This window comes from Lolium rigidum, chromosome 2 (genome assembly GCF_022539505.1).
Source record: "Lolium rigidum isolate FL_2022 chromosome 2, APGP_CSIRO_Lrig_0.1, whole genome shotgun sequence".
NCBI classification, from domain to species: domain Eukaryota; kingdom Viridiplantae; phylum Streptophyta; class Magnoliopsida; order Poales; family Poaceae; genus Lolium; species Lolium rigidum.
This window is the reverse complement of record NC_061509.1, coordinates 217,072,656-217,098,395: the sequence shown is the minus strand read 5'-3', so window position 1 is coordinate 217,098,395 and position 25,740 is coordinate 217,072,656. Positions and strand designations below refer to the sequence as shown.

The window sequence follows — 25,740 nt, the reverse complement described above, 5'->3', positions numbered from 1 at the left end:
ATTTTCTGCTACAATAAAAGTTCTTCATGATTTTTATACAATTGCATTATTTACATAGTAAAAACATATGTATTTTCTGTATGTATGTGTGTTCGTGTGTATATTTAATATCCTTAAATATCTTGACAAAGATCTCTAAACCTTACACTCAAACAAATACATTAGCAATGGTTCTAATGTATTGTTAGCTAATTAAGTATAATAACATGGAAGCTTCTAGAGTATAAATTGAAGCATCAACAAATGTTTATCTCATGTTGGATTCATATTAAATTTACAACATGTACATACCCAGCACTTTGTATTTAAATAACACCACTTGCAGTAGCACTCATGAACATAAAGTTGTTGCATATTATACTTTTGTATATATAGAACCAGATTATTTTGTATGATCATATTGACACTTGGTTTCATCGGGTGTATACAAGCGTTTTTTTTTTTTTTTTTGCTTTCCCAAATAAAGATTATGTATGAATTCAATCATGGAATCCATTTAGCATATATTTTAGTATAGCATGCCAGGCGTTTATAGGAGAGAGACTAGCATCCTAACTAAACTAACCATCATTGGCAACATTGGTTTGTTCATAAGTGATATATGCTATTGGTCGGTAAAGTAAACTTGGTCACGCAAAATGTTTTAATTTTTTTATTTAATATTTATTTGGACCTAAAGCATAGAAGAATAGTGGTTGCTGCACTATTAGAAAAAGGGTTAGCGGTGAGATCACTAATAGTGGCGCACCATGCTATATAGTAGTGGTGCACTTGTAAATAAGTACGCCATAGCTATCACAATTAGCAATGGCACACTACTCATCCAGTGTGCCACTACTAAGTTTGACCCACCCCTAGACATACCAATGGCTCAGTGACGCACCTGCACATGGTGTGCCATTGGTATGTCTAGGGGTTGTGTGGGAATGTTGGGCAGCACTTAGCGGTGGCGCACCATGAACTTTGTTTTTTTTTTTTGCAAAATTGTGTCATGTATCGGTAAAACGGCTTTTCTGGTTGCATACGACCTCCGATGAAAATGTTTTTTATATGAAAATGTATCACAAAATTTTACATCCGATTTCAACCACCTTCGGTCATTTAGTGAAATTTTTGATTCCCCAAAATCGAAAAGGAAACAAGACATTTTTCAGGTTTTAGATTTCGGGCAAAATTTTCAAAAGCAAAAAAAAATATAGCAATGGCGCACCAGCTCATGTTGCACCACTGCTAGTGTTCCCTCCTTTGAAATTCAAAATTTACCGGCCACCACTTACCCCCCCCCCCCTCCCATCCCCCACCAACTTCTTATCCACCTCCTACTCCCTCCTCCACACATTTTATTCTCCTCCTCCACCTCATCTCCTTCCTCCTTCCTTCTACTCCTCCATCCACTCCTCATTCCTCCTCTCCGGCAACCCTCCCTCCAGCCTCCATCCTACCTTCGGCCTTCCTCCTGCATCCTCTTCTCCCTCCTCTCCATGAACCCTCCTCTCCTCCCTCCTCATTTCCCCCTCCTCTCCATGAACCGTCCTCTCCTCCCTCCTCTCCATGAACCCTCCTCTCCTCCTTCTTCCTACATCATCACCTCTCCTCCCTCTCTCCTCCATCCTCACCGACAGCTAGGCTGTGAGCATGAACATGAACGGAACAAATAATTAGGACAACAAAGACGAGAAAAAATAACTAGCAAAAAAATTCTAAAAAAATGTGCTAGATCCAGATTTCAAATTTTAGCAGTGACACACCTACTTTTTTACTAGTGGCACACCTCATGTTTTTAGCAATGACGCACCAGGCAGCTAGCAGTGACGCACTACATGGCTAAGCCAGGTAATAATGGCGCACCACATGGTGTGCCACTACTAACACTTAGCAGTAGCGCACCAAAAGTGGCGCGCCACTAATAAGGCTTTTTTCTAGTAGTGCTCATACAATTTAGAATTTTTGACCTCCTTATTTTGGACCCGGGGCCATCACCATGTTTGCCAGCATGGCAGCCTATGGACCAACCCTCCTACGTGCCTAATGATGCCAAAAGTTGCCTAGCTAAAGAGAAAAGTAGAGCTACATCTTGGTTTTGTAGAACGTTTTCATTTGAACTTTTTTTTTGCAAGATCCATATAAATCAAGGATTTTATGCATCAGGTATATGTGCTCTATTTATATTGAAAAAGGAATCAAATAGTAAGCATGGAGAATTCAACAAAAAACTAAAAAGGTTGCACGTAGATAATAGAATGAACTATGTGTCATGACATTCTTGTGAACAAACTGTGTTGACGATTGGCAAAAAGAAATTAACACAATATGTGTATTTGACATGAAAATATAAGAATGATGAGCTAAAATGCATTTTTGGCCAGCGCAAGGAGTCCGCATGTTTGCCAGCATGGCAGTCTATGGACCAACCCTCCTACGTGCCTAATGATGCCAAAAGTTGCCTAGCTAAAGAGAAAAGTAGGGCCACATCTTGGTTTTGTAGAACGTTTTCATTTGAACTTTTTTTTGCAAGATTCATACAGATCAAGGATTTTATGCATCAGGTATATGTGCTCTATTTATTTTCAAAAGGAATCAAATAGTAAGTGTGGATAATTCAACAAAAAACTAAAAAGGTTGCACGTAGATAATAGAATGAACTATGTGTCATGACATTCTTGTGAACAAACTATGTTGACGATTGGCAAAAAGAAATTAACACAATATGTGTATTTGACATGAAAATATAAGAATGTTGAGCTAAAATGCATTTTTGGCCAGCGCAAGGAGTCCGCATGTTTGCCAGCATGGAAGCCTATGGAGCAACCCTCCTACGTGCATAATGATGCCAAAAGTTGCCTAGCTAAAGAAAAGTAGGGCCACATCTTGATTTTGTAGAACGTTTTCATTCGAACTTTTTTTGCAAGATTCATACAGATCAAGGATTTTGTGCATCAGGTCTATGTGCTCTATTTATTTTCAAAAGGAATCAAATAGTAAGTGTGGATAATTCAACAAAAAACTAAAAAGGTTGCACATTGATAATAGAATGAACTATGTGTCATGAAATTCTTGTGAACAAATTATGTTCACTCTAGCAAAAAGAAATTAATAAAATATGTGTATCAACATGAAAATATAAGAATGATGAGCTAAAATGCATTTTTGGCCAGCGCACGGAGTTGCTGGCATAAATGGGGGAAATATCAGCCACCACTGGAGCCGTTCGGTCCACTTAAGTGGGAAAATCTTGCACATCCGATCATCGCAACAAAACTCCCTGCACGTAACATTGTTTTCTATATATGCCCCATTGTTTGCAACATTTTTCCATCTGTCAGTGAAGTCGTGAAAATCGGGGCAACATATTCCCATTGAGCGGAACAAAAATGTTGGAAAAGCATATCATTTTCTGCAACAAAAATGATAACACATTGAACAAATGTGTCTGGCATACGCAACATCACAAAAACTAGTTTGTAATGTTGGAGAACATCCTTTTGTAACATACCCATATAAATCAATATAGCATTTTACCCTTGCTTGCACAACAAAACGATGCACACATGTAGGATTTTGAAACACCTTTAGCAACATCAGAAAATTCCCCAAATAAACAGACCTATACTGTTGACCATGGAGGCACCGCCATGGTCAACTTGAGCTTGCTTGCCACAATTCGCCACACCGGAGGTCCCTAGCAACCACACCAGGTGAACCACACCCCCCAAATCCGCCCACAGTCGTCATCTTATTCTGGCACCACCATGGTAAGTAGTGCACTCTTTTATTTACGTGGTACTTTTGCATCAGGTCTCTAGAATTTTCCGTGATAACAGCGATCACTCTCTCTAGATAGCATCTACTATTCCTCGTCAATCATGGACGACGCAATGAGTGTGGACTGTGTACACCAAGATCTACTTCCGATTCAGATTTTAGGCAGGCAGGCCCGTCCGTTCAGCTATTGCTAACACCACTGTCTACAGTCGGCAGGCTTAAGCCACACTCTAGTTAGAATAAATGTGGAGCCCGATCACCCGCCAAAACCTGTGCTTGCGGATATGGTCACACGATCACACATAGTTTCCTTCCTTTGCTGCTACGACTCCTGATCATCGTTTGCCGTAGCGCAGTGGCCGCTGGGCTACTTGGCAAAGCTCTCTACCTGATCAACAGTGACATGGCATTCACTTTGGATAGCTCCTAGTTAGTGCAGGATCGTGTGCATCTTTGCAAATGCTTTCAATGGACCACCCTGCACAGTCCATGCTTGGTCACCTGTCCAAGATGCCTCATGTTCATTATCGTAAGACTGTATATCATGCGACTCAGCAAAGAGATAAACAGCGAAATATGTTTCAATCATGTAGACAAACAGCGTATTTTTCATCAGGTAGCGATGCCCACATCAGATATATAAGTATATCAAACGAGATCTCGACTAGTAACCACTCAAGATCACTACAATACTGATGACATGTGCACGCGCGCGCACGTACCCACACAAAATACAAGAGCACATAAGCTCAATAATATAGCGACTGTAACATCTTTAGTGAGACTCGGTTATGTTTTGGTTTTGCTGGAAGGCATGCTGCTTTCTTTAGACTCTGGATTAGCAGCTCCCCTAAGATCACGTTCACTGTGGGTTCAGGTACATTCTCCTGGAACAAGAAACCACAACATGACATTGTTATTCGTTGGAATAAATGAAAAGGGGATGAACAAAATGTACACTGTTCTGAGAGTGATTTATTCATCATAAAGCCAAATAACTTTAAGGTGGTGGGGTCTGTAATGATTTGCCTTTGCAAACTTTAGGAAAATATGCATGGTTGGTTACCACTCGGAGTGTAGGCACTGGGCGTTCCTTGCTTTGGGTTGGAACGCGGAGGGCAACTTCAGAAAAAGAACACCTTAACTGGTGTCCTAATCCTGCCCATTTCTCTCACAAGCACATGATTCTAGTGCTAATTTTTTGGATCCACACCGCGCATCAGCAACATAAACATACTAGCGCTAAAGGTTTTTCAGACTAAAAACTAGATTGACCCACTTCAATGCCCAGCGTGGAATGGGCTTATCTGTTCTTCTACAAGTAGTTATTTGATCAGGTAATGTCCAGAGATCAATAACTATCTAGGAGTTTGAAATTCTAGCATGCTGTTTATTTCTGGGGTATCTTCCATTTAGTTGAAGTTGCACGTTGTTGACAGGCAAATGAGATTTTAACTGTCTCTTCAAAATGTAATCACAGTCAACAGAGAGCATAAAATAAGAAGAGCACAAAAGTGTATCACTAGTTGGAACTTGGAGTACTCAAGGCTCACGTGCTAAAACAGACTTAATTTACCGCGAGATGGAAATGGAACACGGGAGCAGAAACATAGATAAGTTCCGAAAAAGGCCATCTGCAGAGTTTGTCAAACTCCGTAATTTGAGAAAAATGTAAATAGCAAACTAATCAAATTAGTTATTCAAGACATAAGTCTATTCCAGCAAAACCCATGGACAATTGATTATTTACATTTTATATAACACATGATACAGATAATCAAGGCCAGGCATGCCGCAAACTAGGTGTGGAAAGTATGAAATCATCCAGATGATCAAGCGCTTCAAAATCAAGTGAGTACATCCAGCAAAAACAAAACAGTTCTTGAACATACACCCAAGACTAGTTGTGCATAGCAGCATATATGAATAAGATGGGCAATGAGATTATGCATATATAGAACAGCCATCGAGAGAGTAAGGGGGTTCTTAATTACCTGTGGTCCTCATTGGCACCACCTGAAGAGTTGATGTTGCTACTGCTAGCGCCGGATGTGCTGTAGTGAGATCCTTGACTGCCTCCGTGAATGCGCTGCAGGTCCTTAAGCAACTTTACATAGTGCCTCTTCACTTCCTCAACTGTCTTCCCATCACCGACTGCTCGTGCCACATTCTGCCAGCGGTCTGGCGTGTGCTCGTCATACGTTGCCAGTGCCCTCTCAAAGAGCTTGTTCTGTTCTTTTGTCCAAGATGAACTCATTCTCTCTCCTTTTTTCTACTGCCCTTTAACTGTCTCCCCAGCAAGGAGAAATCTTTCAACAAAGGCCAGGGGACTAGTAAGGCTACTAATGTCAGCTCGTGTTTCTGTGGAACAAAGGGTGAGCGAGCTGTGCTATTTATACAGAAGGGGATGCCAACAATTGGTTGACAAGCCTACACATGAGGGAGGAATTGCAACCACTCAGATTTGCTGGGAGACTACCCTTTTCATTTCATTTCGTCCCACAATCTTAATAGAGATCATTTATTTTGTTTCTTTATGTTGTTCAAACCATGCTTTAAGGGTGCTGGTACTTACCATAACTTTTCCTTGAAGACGCAAAAAATTACAAGACCAACAAAAGTAAACTAAAACAAAACTACAGAGCAACCTAGACTAAAAACCAAATAAAATGAAACTAACAAAAAAGAGCAAGCCTACTGCAGAGCGCTACAGAGAAGCAAAATGGTAAGCAGGAGGAAGGTTTAGCAGGCAAAGCTAGTGGCCAGGAGGCCTAGAGTGGATACAAACCATAACTAGTTATACCTAAAATACTACAATGCACAAGTGGTAAGATAATCCCTACATGGCCATTTGTGCTTTGTAACCACCAGGATAAAAGCATACAACATCCTGTCGATATTATCAACTTGCAAAATGTTCCGCATAAAGGTGTTGTCCCATACTCATTTGCAGTCAGTTGATTGGCTGTACAAACTCCTTGCAAAAAAAAAAGATTGGCTGTACAAACTACATACAACTTGCACCATCACTTATACCAATGATTTTGTGTAGCAGAGAATTTTTGGAACAGAAGCCTTGAATAAAGCAAGTACAACGCGAAGCTAGTGACTAAAGAATGTGTTGACAACTTCCCCTCTGAAACAAGGATCTTCAAATATGTATCTATGCATGCATGTTCAGTATCATACTCATTTTGGTAGTATTAGAACATTAATACTCAAAAGGACAAAAAAAAATGGAACTCGATCCTTGGGACAAAAACCTGGAGTCATTGCTTTTTAGGTCAATGAAAGGACCCGACCGCCTGCTCCGCCACTACGGCAGCGCAATTGGTGACACGCACGGGGAACAAACTCAGAGAGGGGCCTTTTTTTGTGAGAACCAGGGTTCAAGCCCTGGTTGGCAGCCCCACCCCTGGAGGTCTTACCACCACACGTTCTCACACTCAGAAGGACAAAGGATTGCAGATTCTCTTGTGCAAACCATATGTGGCAGGCTAGTCTCCAGTCTTCACTTTTAACTTCATTTCTCGTTTATGCATCTTCGTTAGAATTATTTAATGAGGATGGCACCCCAAATTAGTATGGATTAAACACACTAAATATATGCCCATTTGGTCTTCCTGCAGTACAGGGAAAGGTGCCCTTATAGGGCCAACAGGATAGGAACACTTAACTCTTCATATTTCTACTGGACTAATCTGTGATGGTATGTGGACTACTGTAGGCCTCCAGAGAAAAAACACAAAACTATATCTTGTCCAAAGAAGGATCCAAACATCCTAAGGTAAGAGCAGTTCACTGTTTACTAGTTCTCTAGTATATAATAGAATAGCAAATTAGTTATGCTCCTTGTAAGAGCTAAACCTATGCCTCAGTTTAAAAATTGAAATCTAGTACTCCCTCCCTCCACTAATGTAAGACCTTTTAGCTTTTCTCGTAAATGCATGCATCTAGAAGAGTTTTAGTGTGCAAGTTCACTCATTTTGGTCCGTATCTAGTCTACTTTGAAATATCTAAAAGGTCTTACATTAGTGAACAGACGCAGTAGATGTTGTGAGAAACTAGAAAATTCGTTAAGTAGGTTAATACCATGTAAATGGTCTCCTAATAGCAAATGTGATTGACTTTACACAAACTTCCCACAGAATATTTTATTTAACAACTCGCCCCCTAAATTCTTAACAGTCGCATTTGCTAAAAGAATGAATACTATGTACGACAGCAGGAGCACTGCATGTAGGTACATTAAGAATAATAGAATGCTTCTGATGATTTTAAACAACACAAAGTAATCTCCATTTTTATTTCATAACAAGTTTGAATATAAATCTCCCTAGTTAGCTTTCAGGTTGAGTTGTATGGCTGTGGTGTTGGTCCGCTCTTGGACTTGTACATATAGAAACACAATACTTTTTGCGTTTTCGCGAAAAAGTTTGAACGTAAATCTTCATGCAGAAAAGAGAGTCATGCCCAAGCAAATATGATATAGAGGAAAATTTTACGCAGTCCCAAGCATTTTCCTAACCTAGTTTATAAGAATTAAGAAGCAAATGGCAGTATATGACGATATTTCTAATGCAACAGCTTGCCAAAATTAGAATAAAGCACATACACCACTTCTAAAAAGGTTTAAACTGTTCTTCTGTCTCTGAATTTATTAACAAACTTTCACATGAACATTGATTATTCTGTGAAGCTTAGCACCAACATTTAGTTGCAGTTTTGTAGACAATTACAGTTATGTTACCTAGCAGTCTTGAGCTTGTTATCAAACTTGCACCAGAAAAGTGAAGTTCAAAAGATGCTTCCGACTTTAAGCTTGCCTCAAGTTGCTACGACTAATCTTTACTGGGTAGAAAGTTCCTGTAGTGTTGGACATACAAGGTCAGAACAAAGCCTGCAGCTAGCAGTTACTACTGAACTTAAGCAAATAATATAGAGATAGTAGGAATAAAATGAAGTTGCAGTAGCAATTTTTATTACAATGATACATAATAACTACTAACTCATTGCCTGATTGGTAGAAGCATTGTTGTTCTCTTTCCTTCTTATTTTTCCTGTTTGGCTATTTACTGGAGCAATATAGCAGAAAGATGCCGCAAGCCGCAAAAGGCACTTTACATTCAGCAAGTAATAAATATTTGCCAGACATTTGTACATTTGTCCCATCTTGGTCCTCATTACTTGTTTCATATGAAACACATTCATCTTGGCTAGTATCCACACAGTTGACTTGGCAGACATTTGAAGATTTTACTAAAAGAGATTTGTGAGGAATGAAAAGGTCTAGTTCAAAAGTGGATTATCCCATTAAGGTACGGAACACCACTGTTCCTTTTTGCGTAAGTCACATCAGCGAACACCATGGTGTTTGTGCATATGCAGATCTCTTATGTGATTTAGTTCGAGTACTCGTCATCGTAAGGTGTGGACAGGTGGATTCGAAATGATAGAAAAGGCCCCCACCAGGCTAGTAGCTAGGATTCTCATTCAAGTGGGATACACATCTCTACCATCTCTTCTCACAAACTCAGTTTTGGTATTAAACAAAACTGAACCAAAATAACAGTTTGAACTTTCTAATGTCACACTCACCTGTATTCCTGGAACACTGGACACCTTTTTTCAGTCTTCAAAGGAATGTCTTTGCTTCAATTATTTTCCCTTTGTATGAAAGGTGGAGCGTACTATGGCAGCCTTTGAATCTATATCTGAATGGAACATATGTTGACCGACGAATTAACAATTCACTATACCTGTCGACCTGCCGTGACATGTGATGGAGGAGAAAAAACAGTCAAAGTTCATGCTTGACCGCACCAAATTCCACAATGACGTAAATGAAGGCGTTATATCATAGCAATGATTACGGATAGAAATAGAGGTCCAACACATGCTCTTTTTAGACAAAACCAATCTTAGTTAGACATAGAATAATGGTACTCCTTATGCTGAGAAATATAGGATGCATTTTACTGTCCAAAATTGATCGTTCGCTGACAGTTAATCCAACATTGTGTGGGTTGTGTGACAAAAAAAAAACCCTATACTGTAGGATTTGTATTGAAATATAATTTCCCGTGATTTGGGATTTGCAAGTTGCAACTATGAGCAAAGTACTGTACGAGAACCTGATCAATTTGGGAGGGCCCAGTAGAGGGAGTATAAGCTGATTTCCTAATCTTCTGGCACTCATCAAGCAATAAAATAGATGATTTCACTACACACAAACATGGAATTTTTTGACGGTGATGCCATAAGAATAAAACAATCATCAAACATAGCATCTTAAAGATTGGATTCTAAAACATAGGTGTCAACTTGTTGAAAAGTAGGGAACCTCACAGAAAAAGGTACCTGATAACGGATCTGTGGCCTAGGAGCTAAAGGATGATTCCTTGATAAGATGTGATAGAAAAAAACATTCTGCGAAGAGGTCGGTTAGAGGAGATGAAGTAATAAAAAGACACAATAGAATAAGATCTAGCTCATCTGAAAGCTATGATATTCCATCTGCGTACAGAACATGTGGTCCGATCTTTCGTAGACAGCCAATAAGCACGTGGGTTGGTAACAATGGCAGATTTAAACAATGGACAGGAATGATCCAAAAAATTAGTTTATCAGTTTGGGAACCAATTTGGATAATATTACGCTGACGTAAGTATTTCCAATTCCAAGGATCACGTCACTGACTGAACTTAGGATTCTAGAAGAAAGAAAGGCTGATTGAACTTGCAATTATACGGATAGCAATACTCCATAAACATGATCACTATGCTAATCTAAGATCACAATTACTGAAACGAATGTAAAAACGCTTGTGACGTATGCCATGAATATAGCAGTACTCCATAAACATTGCTATGTTCCAGTTAGATAGTAGACAACCATACGGGTTTCCAAATATTATCCAGACAAAAACCTGTTCTGAGATGAGTTCTATAACATGATTTAAGCAGCATAAACTCATAACATGTGGCAAACAATGAGGAAACTAAGTAGTGAAACAAGCAGGGTTGAATGTCTCCTGCCGATAAGGACAAACATTTAGCCACCATTTCATTCATATTGGTCACTACTAAGCAGATGATGCCATCGTTGGCAATGATCACAAAAAAGAAAAACTACATAGGTGGAGCTACGTACACCACAGTTTTGTGGTCCCATGAGTTCTGAATCAAAAAAAGAAAAACTACATAGGTGGAGCTACGCACGCCACGGTTTTGTGGTCCCCTGAGTTCTGAATCTAGAAAACAAACACCGGATGCGACCTAATGCATGCCCTCAAATGTATGCTGAAATTCATCAGGCCCCCATGGTAAATCTAGCAAAGAGCTACACAGCCACGCACCTCGCTCCATCCATCCCATTGTCACTGCAGTTGAACCAGTTGGCTCGGTCGCACAGTGAACTCCCCCATGAATAATTTGTAGTCAAGCCATAGAGCACAAATCGTCTCATGAGGCATTCTATGGGTTTATGTGATGATAAAAAAGACTCTGAGAAGAGATCGAGAAGAGGAGATGAAGTAAAAAAGACACAACAGAATAAGATCTAACTCATCTCAAAGCTATGATATTCCATCTTTTTTTTACATGGACTATGATATTCCATCTGCGTACAGAACATGTGGTCCGATCTTTTGTAGACAGACAATAAGCACGTGGATTCATAACAATGGCAGATGTAAACAATGGACAGGAATGACCCGAAAACATTAGTTTATCTGTTTGGAACAAATATGGATAATATTACCATCTTGCTGAGTTAAGTATTTCAAATTCCAAGGTTCAAGCCACTGCTTTGGATTCTAGAAGAAAAAAATGGGGCTGATTGAACTTGCAATTATACGGATAGCACGTTACAGCTTACAACTCTATGATAATCTAAGATCACAATTACTGAACTGAATGTAAGAACACTTGTGACATATGCCATGAATAAAATAGTACTCCATAAACATTTTTATGATCCAGTTAGATGGTTGAAAACCATACGGGTTTCCAAATATCATCCGCACAAAAACTTGTCCTGTGATGAGTTCTATAACATGATTATGCAGCATAAACTCATAACACACGGCAACAATGAGGAAACAAAGTAGTTAAGCAAGCATGGTTCTCCTGCTGACGAGGACATACATTTGGCCACCGTTTTATTCGTATATAGAATATTATTAAGCCGATGATGCCATCGTCACAAAAAGCAAAAACTACATAGGTGGAGCTACGTACACCACGGTTTTGTGGTCCCCCTGAGTTCTGAACCTAGAAAACAAACACCGGATGCAACCTAATGCATACCCTCAGATGACATAGGTTTTGGCTCAAGGTTTTGGATGCACAAGAAGCAATGCTGAAATCCATCAGACACCATGGTAAATCTAGCAAGGAAATACACAACCACGCACCTCGCTCCATCCATCCCAGCGTCACTGCAGGGACCCGATTGGCTAGGTCACATAGTGAACTCACCCATGAATAATACCCGCAAAAAAAAAAAACTCACCCGTGAATAAAGTTTGTAGTCAAGCCATATAGCACAAATCGTCTCGGGTGAGGCATTCTACGGGTTTATGTGATGATAACGCCACCTCACAAATCGCAAATTTCAGGTGCACGGATCCTAAGTTACAGGTGGTGAGTGGCCGTATTTTGGAACGCTCCCCCAGCCCCCAACGTACCGCATTTCTCCCCTCACAGGCGTAGAAACAAACACATAGCATGCGCGCGTGCGTTCGAACGTTGGGGGTATTCTCACCTCGCGGTTACATCGAGCGGCCGAAGGAAATACGGCGGAGAATGCGAGAGGGTGTCCCGCGGCTCTCGGTCGGCGCCGCCGCGCCGGGGTCGCCCGCCGGTGCGCGCGCTGGCAGCATTTGGATTTCGAAGAGAGAGAAGCAGCGGGGAACGGAGAGACGTGGAGTGGAGCGCGATGCGGCGGGGAGAAGGAGAGTCTCCGGGAGTGTTTTTTTTTCTTCAGAAATACTTTGGGCCCGTGCTCGCTCCAGCCCGTAGATGGCCCGGGGCCTCGCAAGTTTCCCGGGGCGGCGTGGGCGTTTCCTATACACCGACCTGGTCGACGCGTACCGCGCGCTGCACACCCCCGTGCGCGCTCCGGGCGGCCCAGTTAGGTGCTGCCCATTTTATTTTCTGTTTTCTGTTTCTGTTTTCAGTTTTCTTTTTTTTCTTCTTTTTTTCTGTTTTCTTTTAAGATTTAATTTAGAAAGTTAAATTTTTAAGGATGCATATTTATAAAACATTAAAAAAAACAATATTTTCAGAAAGTATGCAGATTTTAAATTGTTTAAATTTCAGAAAAATGAATTTTGAAAAAATGTTCAAGTTAGAAAAACGTTCAATTAAGAAAAAAATTCAAATTCTAACAAAAATCAAATTTGAAAAATGGTCAGAATTTGAAAAGTGGGAAAATTCAAAACCATTCAAATTCAAAATTTTTGCAAATTAAAAAATCGTTCAATTTTGGAATTTGTTCAAATTCAAAAATTGTTAAATTTTGAAATTTGTTTGAATTCTAAAATTGCTCAAATTTAAAAAACGTTCAAATTCAAAAATTGTTCAAATTTAAACTGTTCAGATTCAAAACAGAGAAAAAATGGAAAAAATAAAAACAAACTGGGCCGGCCCAACATACCTGGCGTGGGTGTGCGGTGGTCCATCCGCACTGAGCAGATCGGCGAACAGGACCTCCCGGCCGCGTGCTTCGTCTAAAACCCCAGCAGAGTTTCTAGGCCAATTTTTTGCGGACGAGCCTTTTGTGTTTTCCTTTGTTGTTTTGACGTCGGGCCCAAATTAAGGATGAAGAGCATAATGAACCCGGAGATTCTTTGATAAGACTTGCAAGCGGAAACTTTCGTTCGGTCATTCAGCATGAGAATTCCTATTTCACTAAGGAAAACACTTGTAATCCGTCGGCCGATCCAATCGCAAAGATCGGTCGTTCCGTCTGGATCGCTTTTCCCGCTGGACCACCTTCCGCGCGCTGACGTAGCCCCGTGCATGTAATCGGGTGTCCAACTGCCTCCTTCTATCTCAATAAGGGCATCTCCAACCGGGCGACCCAAACGGACGCGCTGGGCCGTCCGTTTTGGGCCGTTTGCGTGCCCGCCCGGACACGCGGACAGCGCCCCGCGTCCGCGTGTCCGTTTGGGTCGCACGCGGCGCCCAACGCGGCGACCCAAAGAGACGCCACGTGGTTCGTCTTCGCCGCGCGGCGTCGCGCCATGGCGGTGCCTCGACGGGACAGCCATGGCGGGAGGTGGAACGCGCGGGAAAGATCCCGCGCGCACCAAGGTTCCCGCGCGCGCGAAAACGCCATTGGCGCGCGCTCGCGCCCAAGTTTCCCGCCGGACCGCCGGCTATAAAGACGGCGGCGGTCTCACCTGCACCGCATCACCGTTCTCTTCCTCCACCTTCTCTCGGCGCCATGCCGCGCACCCTTCGGTCCACATGGGCCAAGCTCTCCCTCGCCGCCCGGGCCGGGTTCCCGCGGACGGACGAGGAGGAGCGCGCGGACTCGCGGTGGGTCGCCGACGACGAGGCGCTCCGCGTCGGCCGCCGAGGCGGCGGCAAAGAAGGCCGGTGACGCGGAGATGGGGAAGCGGCGGCCGCGGAGGGCCGGCACGAGACCCCGGACGGCCGGTACGCGGCCGTGGAGGAGGGGGCGGACGCCGCGGAGGAGCCCGTCGCCGCGGAGGACCTCGCGCCGGCGAACATCAACGCCGCCATCGAGGAGCGTCTCGCCGACCTCACGCGCGTGACGAAGGAGCACGAGGGCATCCGGCGGGCCGGCCGCCGCCGCTAGGCGACCTCCTCGGCCGGAAGAACGAGCCGCTCGCTATGCGAGCAGCCCGTGACCTCATCCGGATGCCGTCGCCCGAGCGGCGCGCCCGGGAGGATGCTCGCGTCGGCGGAGCGCGGCCGGCAAGAGCGCATGCGCCGGCGGCGGGGCAACCACGAGGCCCGGAAAGCCGGCCGCGTCCGCCCGGAGGCGCGCACCGCCGTGGAACGCGCCGCCCGCGGAGAGCTTGAGCTATGCGGGAAGCGGATGGTTCCGCCTCGGAGGCGGAGCGCGAGCGCGCCCGAGCCGCGCCGGCGGAAAGGAGGAGGATGATGCCCTCCGTCCAAGCTGCCGAGGCCCGCGAAGCCGCCCGCGCCGCCGCCGACGCCCGCGCCGCCGCCGACGCGCCACCAAGCCCGTAGAAAGCTGGAGTGGAATCCTCACGCGTACAGGCCGCCCGCGTCGAGTGAAATCCACGGCCCCGACGGCGAGCCGGCGAGGAGTCGCCGGCGAGGCCGCCGGCCCCGTACGTATATGATAGAAGTAGTAGCTAAAAAAAAATGTAATGAGTTCTATTTAATGAAATATATTATTTATGCCTATGACACGCGGGCCAGGGGCGGACAGCGGGCGGACGCGAGCGACCAGCCTTTCGCGTCGCGGCCACGCAAACCCGGCCAAGATTTGGGCCGGGTTTGCGTCGTTCCGGACGCCGCGGGCATCCGTTTTAGGGATGGGTCCGCGCGCTGGGCCGGGTTTTTGTCCGGCTGGACCCATCCGGACGCGCGGGCGTGGGATGGGTCGCCCGGTTGGAGATGCCCTAAACGAGCATGCATGCGCATGTACTCACATATTTAGCTAGCTGCAGCGCCATGCATGCTAGTATATGCATGCATGTAGTCTAATTTGGCATTTTGGCTGATGCCGTGATGTGTGCTACCTAAATTGATACGTGCATATGGCTAGATGCTGGCTAGTTCGCTGAGCCCTATCACTCTCTATGTTGTTTGTTGGTTCGTCACGTTGTCGTCCGAGCATGTTTGCGACCATCCCGATCTAGGCGGCACTTATCCTATTCAAGTATGGAGACCTTCGAGCCTACTTCTGCGATGTCGTCCGACCCTTTCGACGGCTGTGACTACCATTATTTCGGGGAGATGATACACCGGTGGGGAAGCCCCGTTGTCGCATGATCTAGTCCCTAGGGGCCTTCGGCAAGCAGAGTTCGTGTCCGACGGTTCCAGTTCGGCAAGTCGGGCTGCCACAGACGATGTTTGAGGTTAGTGATATTTTATTGTTGTAATCGCTTGTGTCTTTTGTAAAAATAGTTGATGATTTTTATTGTAATTCAGTTCGTGTCAAATTAATTGTTGCTTGGCCATTCTTGCATTGCTTGCAAACATATGTATTTTTTTGTTGTAATCGTTTGCGAGTTTTGTAAAAAATAGCTGGTGTTTTTTGTTGTAATTCAATGTTAATTAATGTTGTAAACACATTGTTGTAAACACCCAAAAAATGTTGGATTTTTTTATAATTATTGTTGTAAATACCAAAATAAATTGTTAATTATGTTTATAATTATTGTTGTATATATTTTACTGATTTATTGTAAATACCCAAAAATAATTGTTAACTTTGTTGATAATTATTATTGTAAATACTTTACTGAGTTGTTGTAGATACATTTTTGGTAGGAAAAATATTCATATTGGAATAGTTTGCCTTTTTTGAAATCGATGTTGATTATTTCTGTAAATATCCTACTTTATTGTTGATTTTATTGCACATTAATTATTGCAAATATGTTACTTATTTGTTGTAAATATATTCTGCACCGGTAATCACTAGTGCTGAAACAGTTATTTTTTTAAATATTGTTAACGTAAACGTCTCAATTGGATTATTTTTGTTGTAAACTACCCAACAACATCACATGGTGGGATCCACGATACGTGACCAATTGTATCAGCATTTAGTGCTTGACTCCATTCACGTAAGCAAACTAGTACCAACAGTAGCCTCTACTTGCGACGTGAATAGTGACCAAACATAGCTCTACGGTTGGGAAAAGCGACTTGCTTGCAGAGTTGCAGTGCAGCTTGAGAAAGTAGTGGCACGCTATGTTCACACTAGCCTGAAACAGAGCTGACGAAACCGCAGCGCTGAAAGCGACGTGCATGCAGGAGGCCAATCCCGAAGCGTTGGATGCGGCGATCGAACGACAGCTGGAGCAACCGATCCCGCATATCGCATCGGTCGGCCGACGCTCAGCACGGCCCTTTCACTAAGGAGACATGGAGCCATAGCAAATAAAGTTGCTAATTATGTGCAAAAGTCCACAGAAGAAGATCGTGTAATCAAGTAGGTTTAGATTGTCATTTATCTTTAATTTATTTAGTCTCACAAGCGGGTCCACATGCAACAAAATAAGTTTGTAGATGGAATCCACCAAGAAGAGTTAGTATGGCAGTCACTGCTCCTTGACCGGTGTACCAAATAAATGATTACTCGAATCACGATTTTAAGCATAAAGATTTCACTAACCCGTCAAAAGGGATATCTTCTACTTCGAATAGCTTAATCGATGAAGCAATTGCCTTCTTGAGCCTTGGTATTAAAGGTGGTGTGACCAGTGCCGTAGCTTAGTGCATGTCAGGGGGGCGGTGCCCCCCCCCCCATGATTTGCACATGCATTGAAGAAAACAAAATTGGAGAGCCTAAATTATGGATTTCTGTGTATTTTGCACCCCCCCCCATGAACTCATGTATTTCATTTGCCCCCCCCCCCCCAACAACTTCCACCAAGCTCCGCCACTGGGTGTGACCAGCGCATAAACAATGTTCGTTAACCCAAGACTTGGGCTCAAGGGTTGTAAGAGGGTGCTCAACTCGGTAGACTTGCTAGGAAAAACGCTAGCATTGAGGGAGCTTTGTTGATAGGAACTCATTGCTGATGCTTGTGAGGCTATGGGTTTAGTTTCTGAGGAGCTAGTGAAATAGGCTTTGTCTACTTAGCAAGATGGGCCTTGTATATTGGATCAGGAAGATCAGTTGCAAAGGATCCACTAAAGATTGAATTTCATAGAGCTTCTAAACATACAACGAGAAAATTGTGTGAGGTCAATGATTTTCTTGTTACATTATGTTCATAGTCTAAGAGTTGAGTTTTCAATAAAAAATAGGCTTTATGAAAGATTGGGTTAGCATTTTCGTAGCCATATTTTTTCGTGTTCGTGTTAGTTGAAGATGCCATCATCTAAAATAAGTGATCTTCGCCCCATCGGGGTTTGACAATGAGATATCCTTCCTAACATCAATGGTAGTGTTGATAGATTAAAGTTTTATAGGTACGGTCTTTTAGATCTTGCTTCGTCAGATCGGTTTTGGAAATCCCATCGAACTTGTCAAGAGGAGGATGGTCCTCGTAAACTTTTTTATCCTAGATGCTACGTCTTCGATAATGGTGGTTCGTATAATCGCCTCTCCAGCGAGGCCGACAAGGAAGTTTGTTATTTGTTTCCTGAAATATTATTGATGGTTCTTCTGTCGATGTTGGTTGATTACTTTAATGCCCACGTGACTGCACGTAGCATTGATATTGGCAATTATGTGTTCACGAATTTATTTTTTTACAAAAAGACCTTAAAAAATTAATTCTCGTGTTTGCTGGATCAAAGTACGCGCTTGCCAAAAGCCTCACTCGACTGGAGCCTACAATGTATGAATGTAACCATGGAGATTGGAGAACCTTGGATGAACCTACACCGAAAACAAACAAAGAAACGTCGGTGCCGTAGCAGATATAGTAGGAATTACATACGGAAACTATGTAAACGGTAGCGTGCAGGTTGTAAAATGGTGGTGTACTAGGGGTGGAATGGTTCACATACATACGCGTTCTGGGGTCGGGGGCTAGCCGCTGAAAGGTTCGGAGACGTGGACGTGATTACGTGAACTCGATTGGACCTGTGTGCTCGTGCTTGGTTCAGACCTTTGCGACCATGCAATGGTTTCCCCTGAGGGCCACCAATTAACAACTTGTCTGAAACGTACTTCCGCGAGGCAACTGCACGCATATTCTAAACTGAGAGTCTGAGACGATGGCTGTCTATAGTTTCTGGTCGTTCCCGGCCGATCGACGCGGTACACAACAAACACACGTCTTATGACACTTTCTGTTCGTCAATGCGCGCGTTTGGTGTACGTAATTCGAAAGGATCCAGAGCTGGAGAAGGTAGCAGCTTTTTTTTTGAGATAAACTTGCTGCGATATATTAAACGGCACACTCAGGTGCTAACACAGTTACAAGAAAGTCTGGGGGATCAATCTCCCATACCTCACTACTCTTATTCTCGCAGCCAAACCGAGCTAAAGTATGCGCCACTTTGTTACCAGTACGACGCACATGCCTAACCAAGTGTCCGGCGAAGCCCTTCAGTAACGACTTTATTTCCTCGACTAAAGGTCCATGGATAGACCTGTCTATGTCGTTGCCTCCAATCTTTGCCACCGCACTAAGGCAATCCGTCTCCAAGACCACCTTCGACAAACCATTTGCCCTTGCCAACACCAGCGCTTGCTTGCATGCCAGTAGCTCAGCTCTCTCCGGATCGGGTATAAGGTGGAAAAAATAGCTCGCTCCCGCCAGGAACCTGCCATCATGATCACGCATGACCACACCGCACCCGCCCGAACCGTCCTTCGCCAAAGCACCGTCAGCGTTAAGTTTTGTCCAGCCCTCATCAGGGGGAAGCCAGTGCTCCACCACCTGCGCCGAACCCGCAGTACGCGCCTGCCGCAGCCCTTGCCACTCCTCCAACAGATGTAGCGATTTTTGTATGATCGCATGTGGGGAAGACACCTGACACTCGTCCCTGGCATCGTTTCGCGCCAACCACAGCTGATATAGAACCATGATGCACACACTGATCTCATCCTCCGTTAGACCAGACAGCCATTGGAGAAGCCACCCGTGCAGGTCCCGATGGCGACGCATAGGCCCCTCAGGCTGGCAGAGGCGAAGCCCCGTCATCCTGCGGGCGAGCTCCCACGCCTCCCTCGAATGCCCACACTCCCAGAACCTGTGCAGCAGCGTTTCTTCACGATCACATACAGTACAACGCACACCCATTTTAATCCTTCTCCTGCGCAATTCCTCTCCGACGGCCAACCCATTCTGTATCAGTCTCCAAACGTGAACCTTAGCCTTCCCAGGTACATTTGCATCCCATAGGGCTAGCCAGCCTCGGTGGCCCTCGAGGCTTGTGGACGAGCTAGCCGAGCCAGCACGAACCGCATTGAGATGCATCTTGAGATGGTACGCTGACCGCACACTGAAGACCCCGTTCTTGGTATAATTCCATGCAAGATAATCTCCTGTTCCAGCACTACCCACCGGGATTTTCAGAATATCTTCAACATCGACATCAAAGAATACCTCACGCAGTTTGCTTTCATTCCAGCCCTGGCCACCGTCAAGCAAGACCTCATCCACCCTACTTATCTCCCTCCCTAGGTTATGCCCTAGAGGTCTCATCAGACCGTCCCTCGGGATCCAATTATCCGTCCAAACATCCACCTTTTTCCCATCGCCAATTCGCCATACCAATCCCTCCCTCAGCAGGTCCCTACCATATATGATGCTGAGAAGGTAGCAGCTGGTAACGCTTTTGCATGCTCACTAGCTACTGTTGCACAAGACGAGTCGTAGCGTCTAGTCTCCTGGTCTTAAGAAATGCATTTCATTGCCCTTTATCCACCCTTTACCCAAAACTAAAACTGAAAGTCGATCACGATAAGCAAATCCGATACATAATCATTCGGTTGGTGCACGCCAGTCGCTGACGCGTGTGTGTTGCTCCCGTTGCGCGCGCGTGTCGTCGTTGGAATTAGGATCCTGAAAGATCTCCGGGCAAACACTAGACCCGTCATACTTAGAGCATCTCCAGCCGTTTGGGCTCCCCACGCCTAAATCCGGCGATATTGTCGTCCGGATTGGAGGAAAATTTGGCCTGGGGAGGCCCATCTTCCCAGCCGCGAGCCTAGGATGGATGTAACGGACTTCGGCGAATTCAGACAAAATTGACGAGTTCGTTCAAACATAAGCGAATTTTAATGATATTTAACATATAGAGGCGAGTTCGTGCATAAATAGGCCGAATTCGTACATATATTTGAATTCGGCGATTGGCAAACTAAACTTAAACTAAATAGCGGCCTACTACATGCCGAAATGGCGGTAGAAGGACGTGTAGTCGCCGTCGTCGTCGTCGCTCGAGCCGGCGTTGTCCTGGGGCGGCGTAGCCTCGTACCAGCGGCTCGTGCCCTGGCCAGCGTCGCCGGTGCGTGGCGGCGACGGAAGGTACATGCCGTCGTCGCTGCTCTCCTCGAGCTTCACCACCTCCCTGGGCGCGGCGTTCCTAGCGGCGGATGGTGCGGCGGCGCGAGCGGCGAGTTGACGCGCGGCGGCCAGATCCAGCAGCCGCCGCTGCTGCTCCGCCTCCTGGACCAGTCCAGTGCGGTGTCGTCCGCGCGCTTCTCCTCCTCCATGTCCTTCAGCAACCTAGCGATCGCCTCCGCCATTGCGGCGTCCTCCGCGCGCTTCGCCTCCTCCTCGGCGAGCTGGTTTGCGGCGGCCTCTTTCTTCGTCTTCTTCCGGCCGCTCTGCGGAGCGGAAGGCTGGTCGCGGATGACGAGGGCGCCGCTGCTGCGCCCTCTGGTCGGCGGTGGCGACGCCGGTTCCTTCTTGACGGTCGCCCACTCCTGCTTGACGGTGGCCGGCATCGACCCGCCGGACCTGGACGCCGACCGCGAGCCAGACGAGGTGGAGGATGACACCATCCTCCTCGGCATCCAGGAACTACCGTGCCGGCGCGACACGGTAGGCGCACCGGCGGCGGCATCCCCAGGACGGGGGAGTTCCGGCCTCGATGTGCGCGAGCACATTTGCGAGGGTGCGCTCAGGCGCGCTCCACCATCGGCGGCGGCCGGCGGCGTTATTCCTTGCCGGAGGAGGAGGAGGGCCGTCGTACGCCCGGATTTCGCGTTCATACCTACGCCGGAAGAACGCGACCCACGATTCGTGGTTGTCGGGGAAGAAACGCGGATCCGCGCGCTGCTCGTCACTGAGAGTGGCGAGCACCTCGTTGATCTCCGTTTCGAGTGCGCCCCCCCCCGTTGGCGGCGGCGGGATCGGCACGCCGCCTGCGCTCGGCCTCCATCCCCCCGGTGCGCGGAAGTCCGGCGGCGCAGGGTAGCCCGCCGCGTGGAGGAGCCGTCCCTCCCATTGGTGGAGAGAGCGGCGGCCGAAGCCGTTCTTGGCCGCACCTTCGTTCGCCATTGCTACCTCTTCGAGTTCGGGGGAAGATTTGGTGGAATGCGAGAGAGAGGAGAGGTGAATGCGGGGCAGACGCGGTAGTTCGGCGATAAATAGAGGTAGGCGCGCATGAACTCGCCGCGTGGAAGCTACGCGGCCGGCGAATGCTGACCGGCGGCAGGCTTTTACAGCGCACGGAAGACGATGCGATGAGGACGACGATCGTGGTCTCTCGCCGACAAGTTGGGGCCACCAGACGCGCGGGAAGTTTCCTCGACGTTTCGCGCGCTTTCGTTTCGTCCGGAGTCCCCAACCGTTCCCCGGGGGGGCGGGGATGGCGTTGGATCGCCGGATGAATTTATGCCCAAATCCGGACGAAAACGAGGAACCGGGGGGGGCGCGACTGGACCGAATTACACCGTCCGGATGGAAAAAAACGTCCCTCGGGGACCTAGTCGGGGAGACGAATGGAGATGCTCTTATGTAACCATATCTTTCCCACAGCTCTGGTCGATCGTGTAGACTATAGAATCCACCCGGTTTCACTTTGTCCACAAGAACCGTATCTTCCCACTGTACGGTCAAGCCAAGTCGCCTGCCAACGCGGTACCGCGCGCGCAGACTCGTAGACGCGGCCGCTGCATTTTTCTTCTCTGACAAAACTAAGACTGAACTCGTAGCTGCCAGCAAACAAAATAAGTTCCACGGCGATCAAATCCAATCTACTGGCACTGGCCGGGCAGCGCTAAGATATGGCGACCTGTTCCGACCACCGCTGCCGGAATGGCAACAGACGGGCCGGGAACGTACGCACTCGCTGGCACACGGCCAATTAAGGGCGACGTACGTGCCGCGGCTTGCTGAGCTCAGCTGTTCTGAAGCCAAGTAGGAGTCCGTGTCATCTCTGCTCATCTCATCGGTCGTCATGAGAGCCACATGCTGAAGACTGGCCAGTAGATCGATCGCAAAGCTCTGACGTGGACAAGGAATAACGGTACCGGCCGCCGGGATGCCGACGACGTCAACGCGCGGCGTTGAATTTGAACGCGGCTCGCTCGCTCTCTCTCTCTGCAATCCTGACCGATCGACCGCCGATAGCATTGCGCCAAAAGGCCCAAAACGCACGACGACAACAGAACGGCGACCCAGGCGACCACCCGAAGGCGACAGGCGGGCGTACGTCTCTGAGTAGAACGTACGCTAGGCGCGGCGAATGAACGTATGGCCGGCCGGCGAGTAACTAATTAATTATGGCTCTCATGTCGCTAGCTGATTTAATTAACTAGTATCGTATACGTCGCATGCATGGCGGCTTAGCATTGCTGCCCATAACATATTAACATGTGCACGGATGGCGCTGCAGGCATGGACGTCTTTTCCACGTTCCGCTCCAACTGATCGTGATGCATATGCTTTGCGTTGATTGTTACACTACTTATCTTCACTGAACCAAGTTACCCGATGGCAGAGCCGGTGCCCACGGAACGTTCAGGAGAGGAGGTTCTGCACACCATACGCATATGCTCAGCATGAATCAGACCGGTGGTGGTGAGCACAGGCACGTATCTGGCCAACCGTACGTCGTGGGTGCGCGCGCGCCCCCACCATTCGACCATCAAGCTCGCCGCCAGCAACCGTTGCACATACGCAAAGGAGCACGAGCTAGCTCGGGACGTGTCGATCGCCTGTTCCAATGCGCATTCGGATCGTGTCAAGATCCTCGAGTCCTCGACGTGGCCAGCCGCGCGGCCACATCTAGCTAGCCGGCCACGGCCGGGATCCAAAGAAGACGCACTCTCAAAAAGGTGAAATGTACACTAATATATGCGCACGGGGGACACACAAATGTGCCGAGCGAGCAAGGGATTGGCGAGATGCGACCCGCCCGCCGGCCGGCATGTCGGGGCAGGTGGACCCGCCATGTTCGCTGGCCAACGCGCGCAGATCGGACCAGGGAGACGCGCGCGGCAGCCCTTGTTTTTCCGATAACCTAACCGAGATGTTGCACCGTGCATGCATGCACGTCCTCTCTCTCGCCGTTGCGTTGCGCCGCCCATCACCCATGGGTTGTGTTGGCCATCGATCGGGATGGAGCTGCCTTATGTGTATTGGTGTCAACAGACCCCAATGAAAAGTAGTAAATCCTTCACACTAACTAGAGTTAACTATGCTTTATTTATAGAATATATGTCACCAGTGCAATTGAGAGAATATAAACCTGACCCAAGCGATATTTCCTTCTAGCTTCGTCGATCGATCGAGCAGCGCTCTCGCATCCATCGCTCGTCCGTCGTCGTCTTTTGCGTGAAGCACCTGCCGGCGCGGGCGCCTGCTCGATCGACGTTCGTCGGTGATGCATAAATATGACGGTTCTAGTGGTTAGGTTTCTTGTGGTGGAACCAGCCCACCTAAATTCAAGTCCTAGACTTAGCATAGGTGTTTGCATTACCTGAATTTATTTTAGGGTTTAACCGGCACTATGCTTTCAGTGGTAGGTGACGTGCCCGTCAACAGCGAGGTGCCAGTGGTAACTTCGTCAACCTCAAGATATGCCGGCTCAATTCCTTGGAGGTACTCATAGGGGTAGGGTGTGCGTGCATGCGTTCATAGGAGTGATTGTACGTGCGTGTTTGTGAGCATCTGCGTTGTACTATGTTCTCAAAAAAAAAAAGACAACAGCCGCCTATGGCTGCGTGGGCTGCACTGATGCATGCACCGCATGATGTATCGGTTGTTGATCGGCCTCGCGCCAAGTTGCCAAAACAATCAATCCTCACACGGGTGTGGCAGTTTGCACGATGTATACATTGTTGAATATAATTACATAGTCTCTCTCATTAGATTGATCTTTTGGCTAAACGGGCTAGAGCATGCAATTTCACGTATACTACCAAAATTCTATTCTTTGCCGAGTGGGTTAAATACCAGGTAGGCTTATTGACCCTACGGGTAGCAAGCATCTAAGACCCATACTGCATCTGATTTTCCTTCCACACACCATCACCACATTCTTCATGATCATGACCTATCAGTCCATAACACTTGCAAAAGAACTTTCTCATATTTGAAAGCCAACCTCCGTCTTCCTTCCGGCAAAGACAACGAGACACATCGCAGAAGAGGCCTTGTATCGATCTTGACGCAGATACACACATAGTTTTCCTCATAGTAGAGCTTCGGTGACATTTCGACCTCCTTTACTTTCCCCACGTGCAAATCGCCTCCTACTTCCAATATAATTCCGCTATGCCATGAATTTGAGCCCAAAAATGCATGCCACGAAAAACGAATTCTTCCGAATCGGATCACCGAGGCCCTCGTAATCCTCAATCAGCACCCCCCAACCCCTGAAAGTCCAGGGCCCTTGGTATACAACATGTTTCCAATCACCTAGACAATGCATCTGAAAAATAAATAGGTTCTTCCTAGCTTCCCTGCAAACCGGATCACGCGAAAGGTTCCGGATGCTCTTCATGTTCTCAAACAACGCCTCTGCCCTAAACGATCTGGCGGTTTGCACCTTCTAGATCGTCAACCATATGGCTTCCTTCTTGTACTCATTTGCCTCGTTCGCTCCGATCACAACGTCCCTGAGCTCCTTTTCGTTCAACTCCGGGTGGCTGAACATGTTGTCCTCCCCCCCCCCCCGCGCTTGATGACGGGGAATCTGCAAAGTCGCCTTTGCCTCCATGGACGCCAACCAGATCGTACCGTACATGCTTCAAAGGAGAAGAAATCGAAGGGAGACACATACATAGGGAGTCGGGATCGACACAAGGGTGAACGGAGAAGAAACCGAACGGAGACACACATAGGGAGTCGGGATCGACAGAAGGGTAAAAAATATAAAGGAACTA

At 46.5% G+C, this 25,740-nt stretch overlaps 1 protein-coding gene across 1 annotated transcript; it reads right to left on the bottom strand.

Moving 5' to 3' along the window:
• Positions 1-4,325: 4,325 nt before the first annotated feature.
• On the bottom strand, positions 4,326-6,134 carry LOC124688134 (protein RADIALIS-like 3). The gene is made up of 2 exons (XM_047221847.1): positions 5,757-6,134; positions 4,326-4,649 (listed from the first exon to the last, which is right to left on the bottom strand). Exons 1-2 carry the CDS (start codon positions 6,017-6,019, stop codon positions 4,625-4,627), a joined length of 288 nt encoding a protein of 95 aa, XP_047077803.1. The 5' UTR covers positions 6,020-6,134; the 3' UTR covers positions 4,326-4,624.
• Between the last annotated feature and the right edge of the window lie 19,606 nt (positions 6,135-25,740).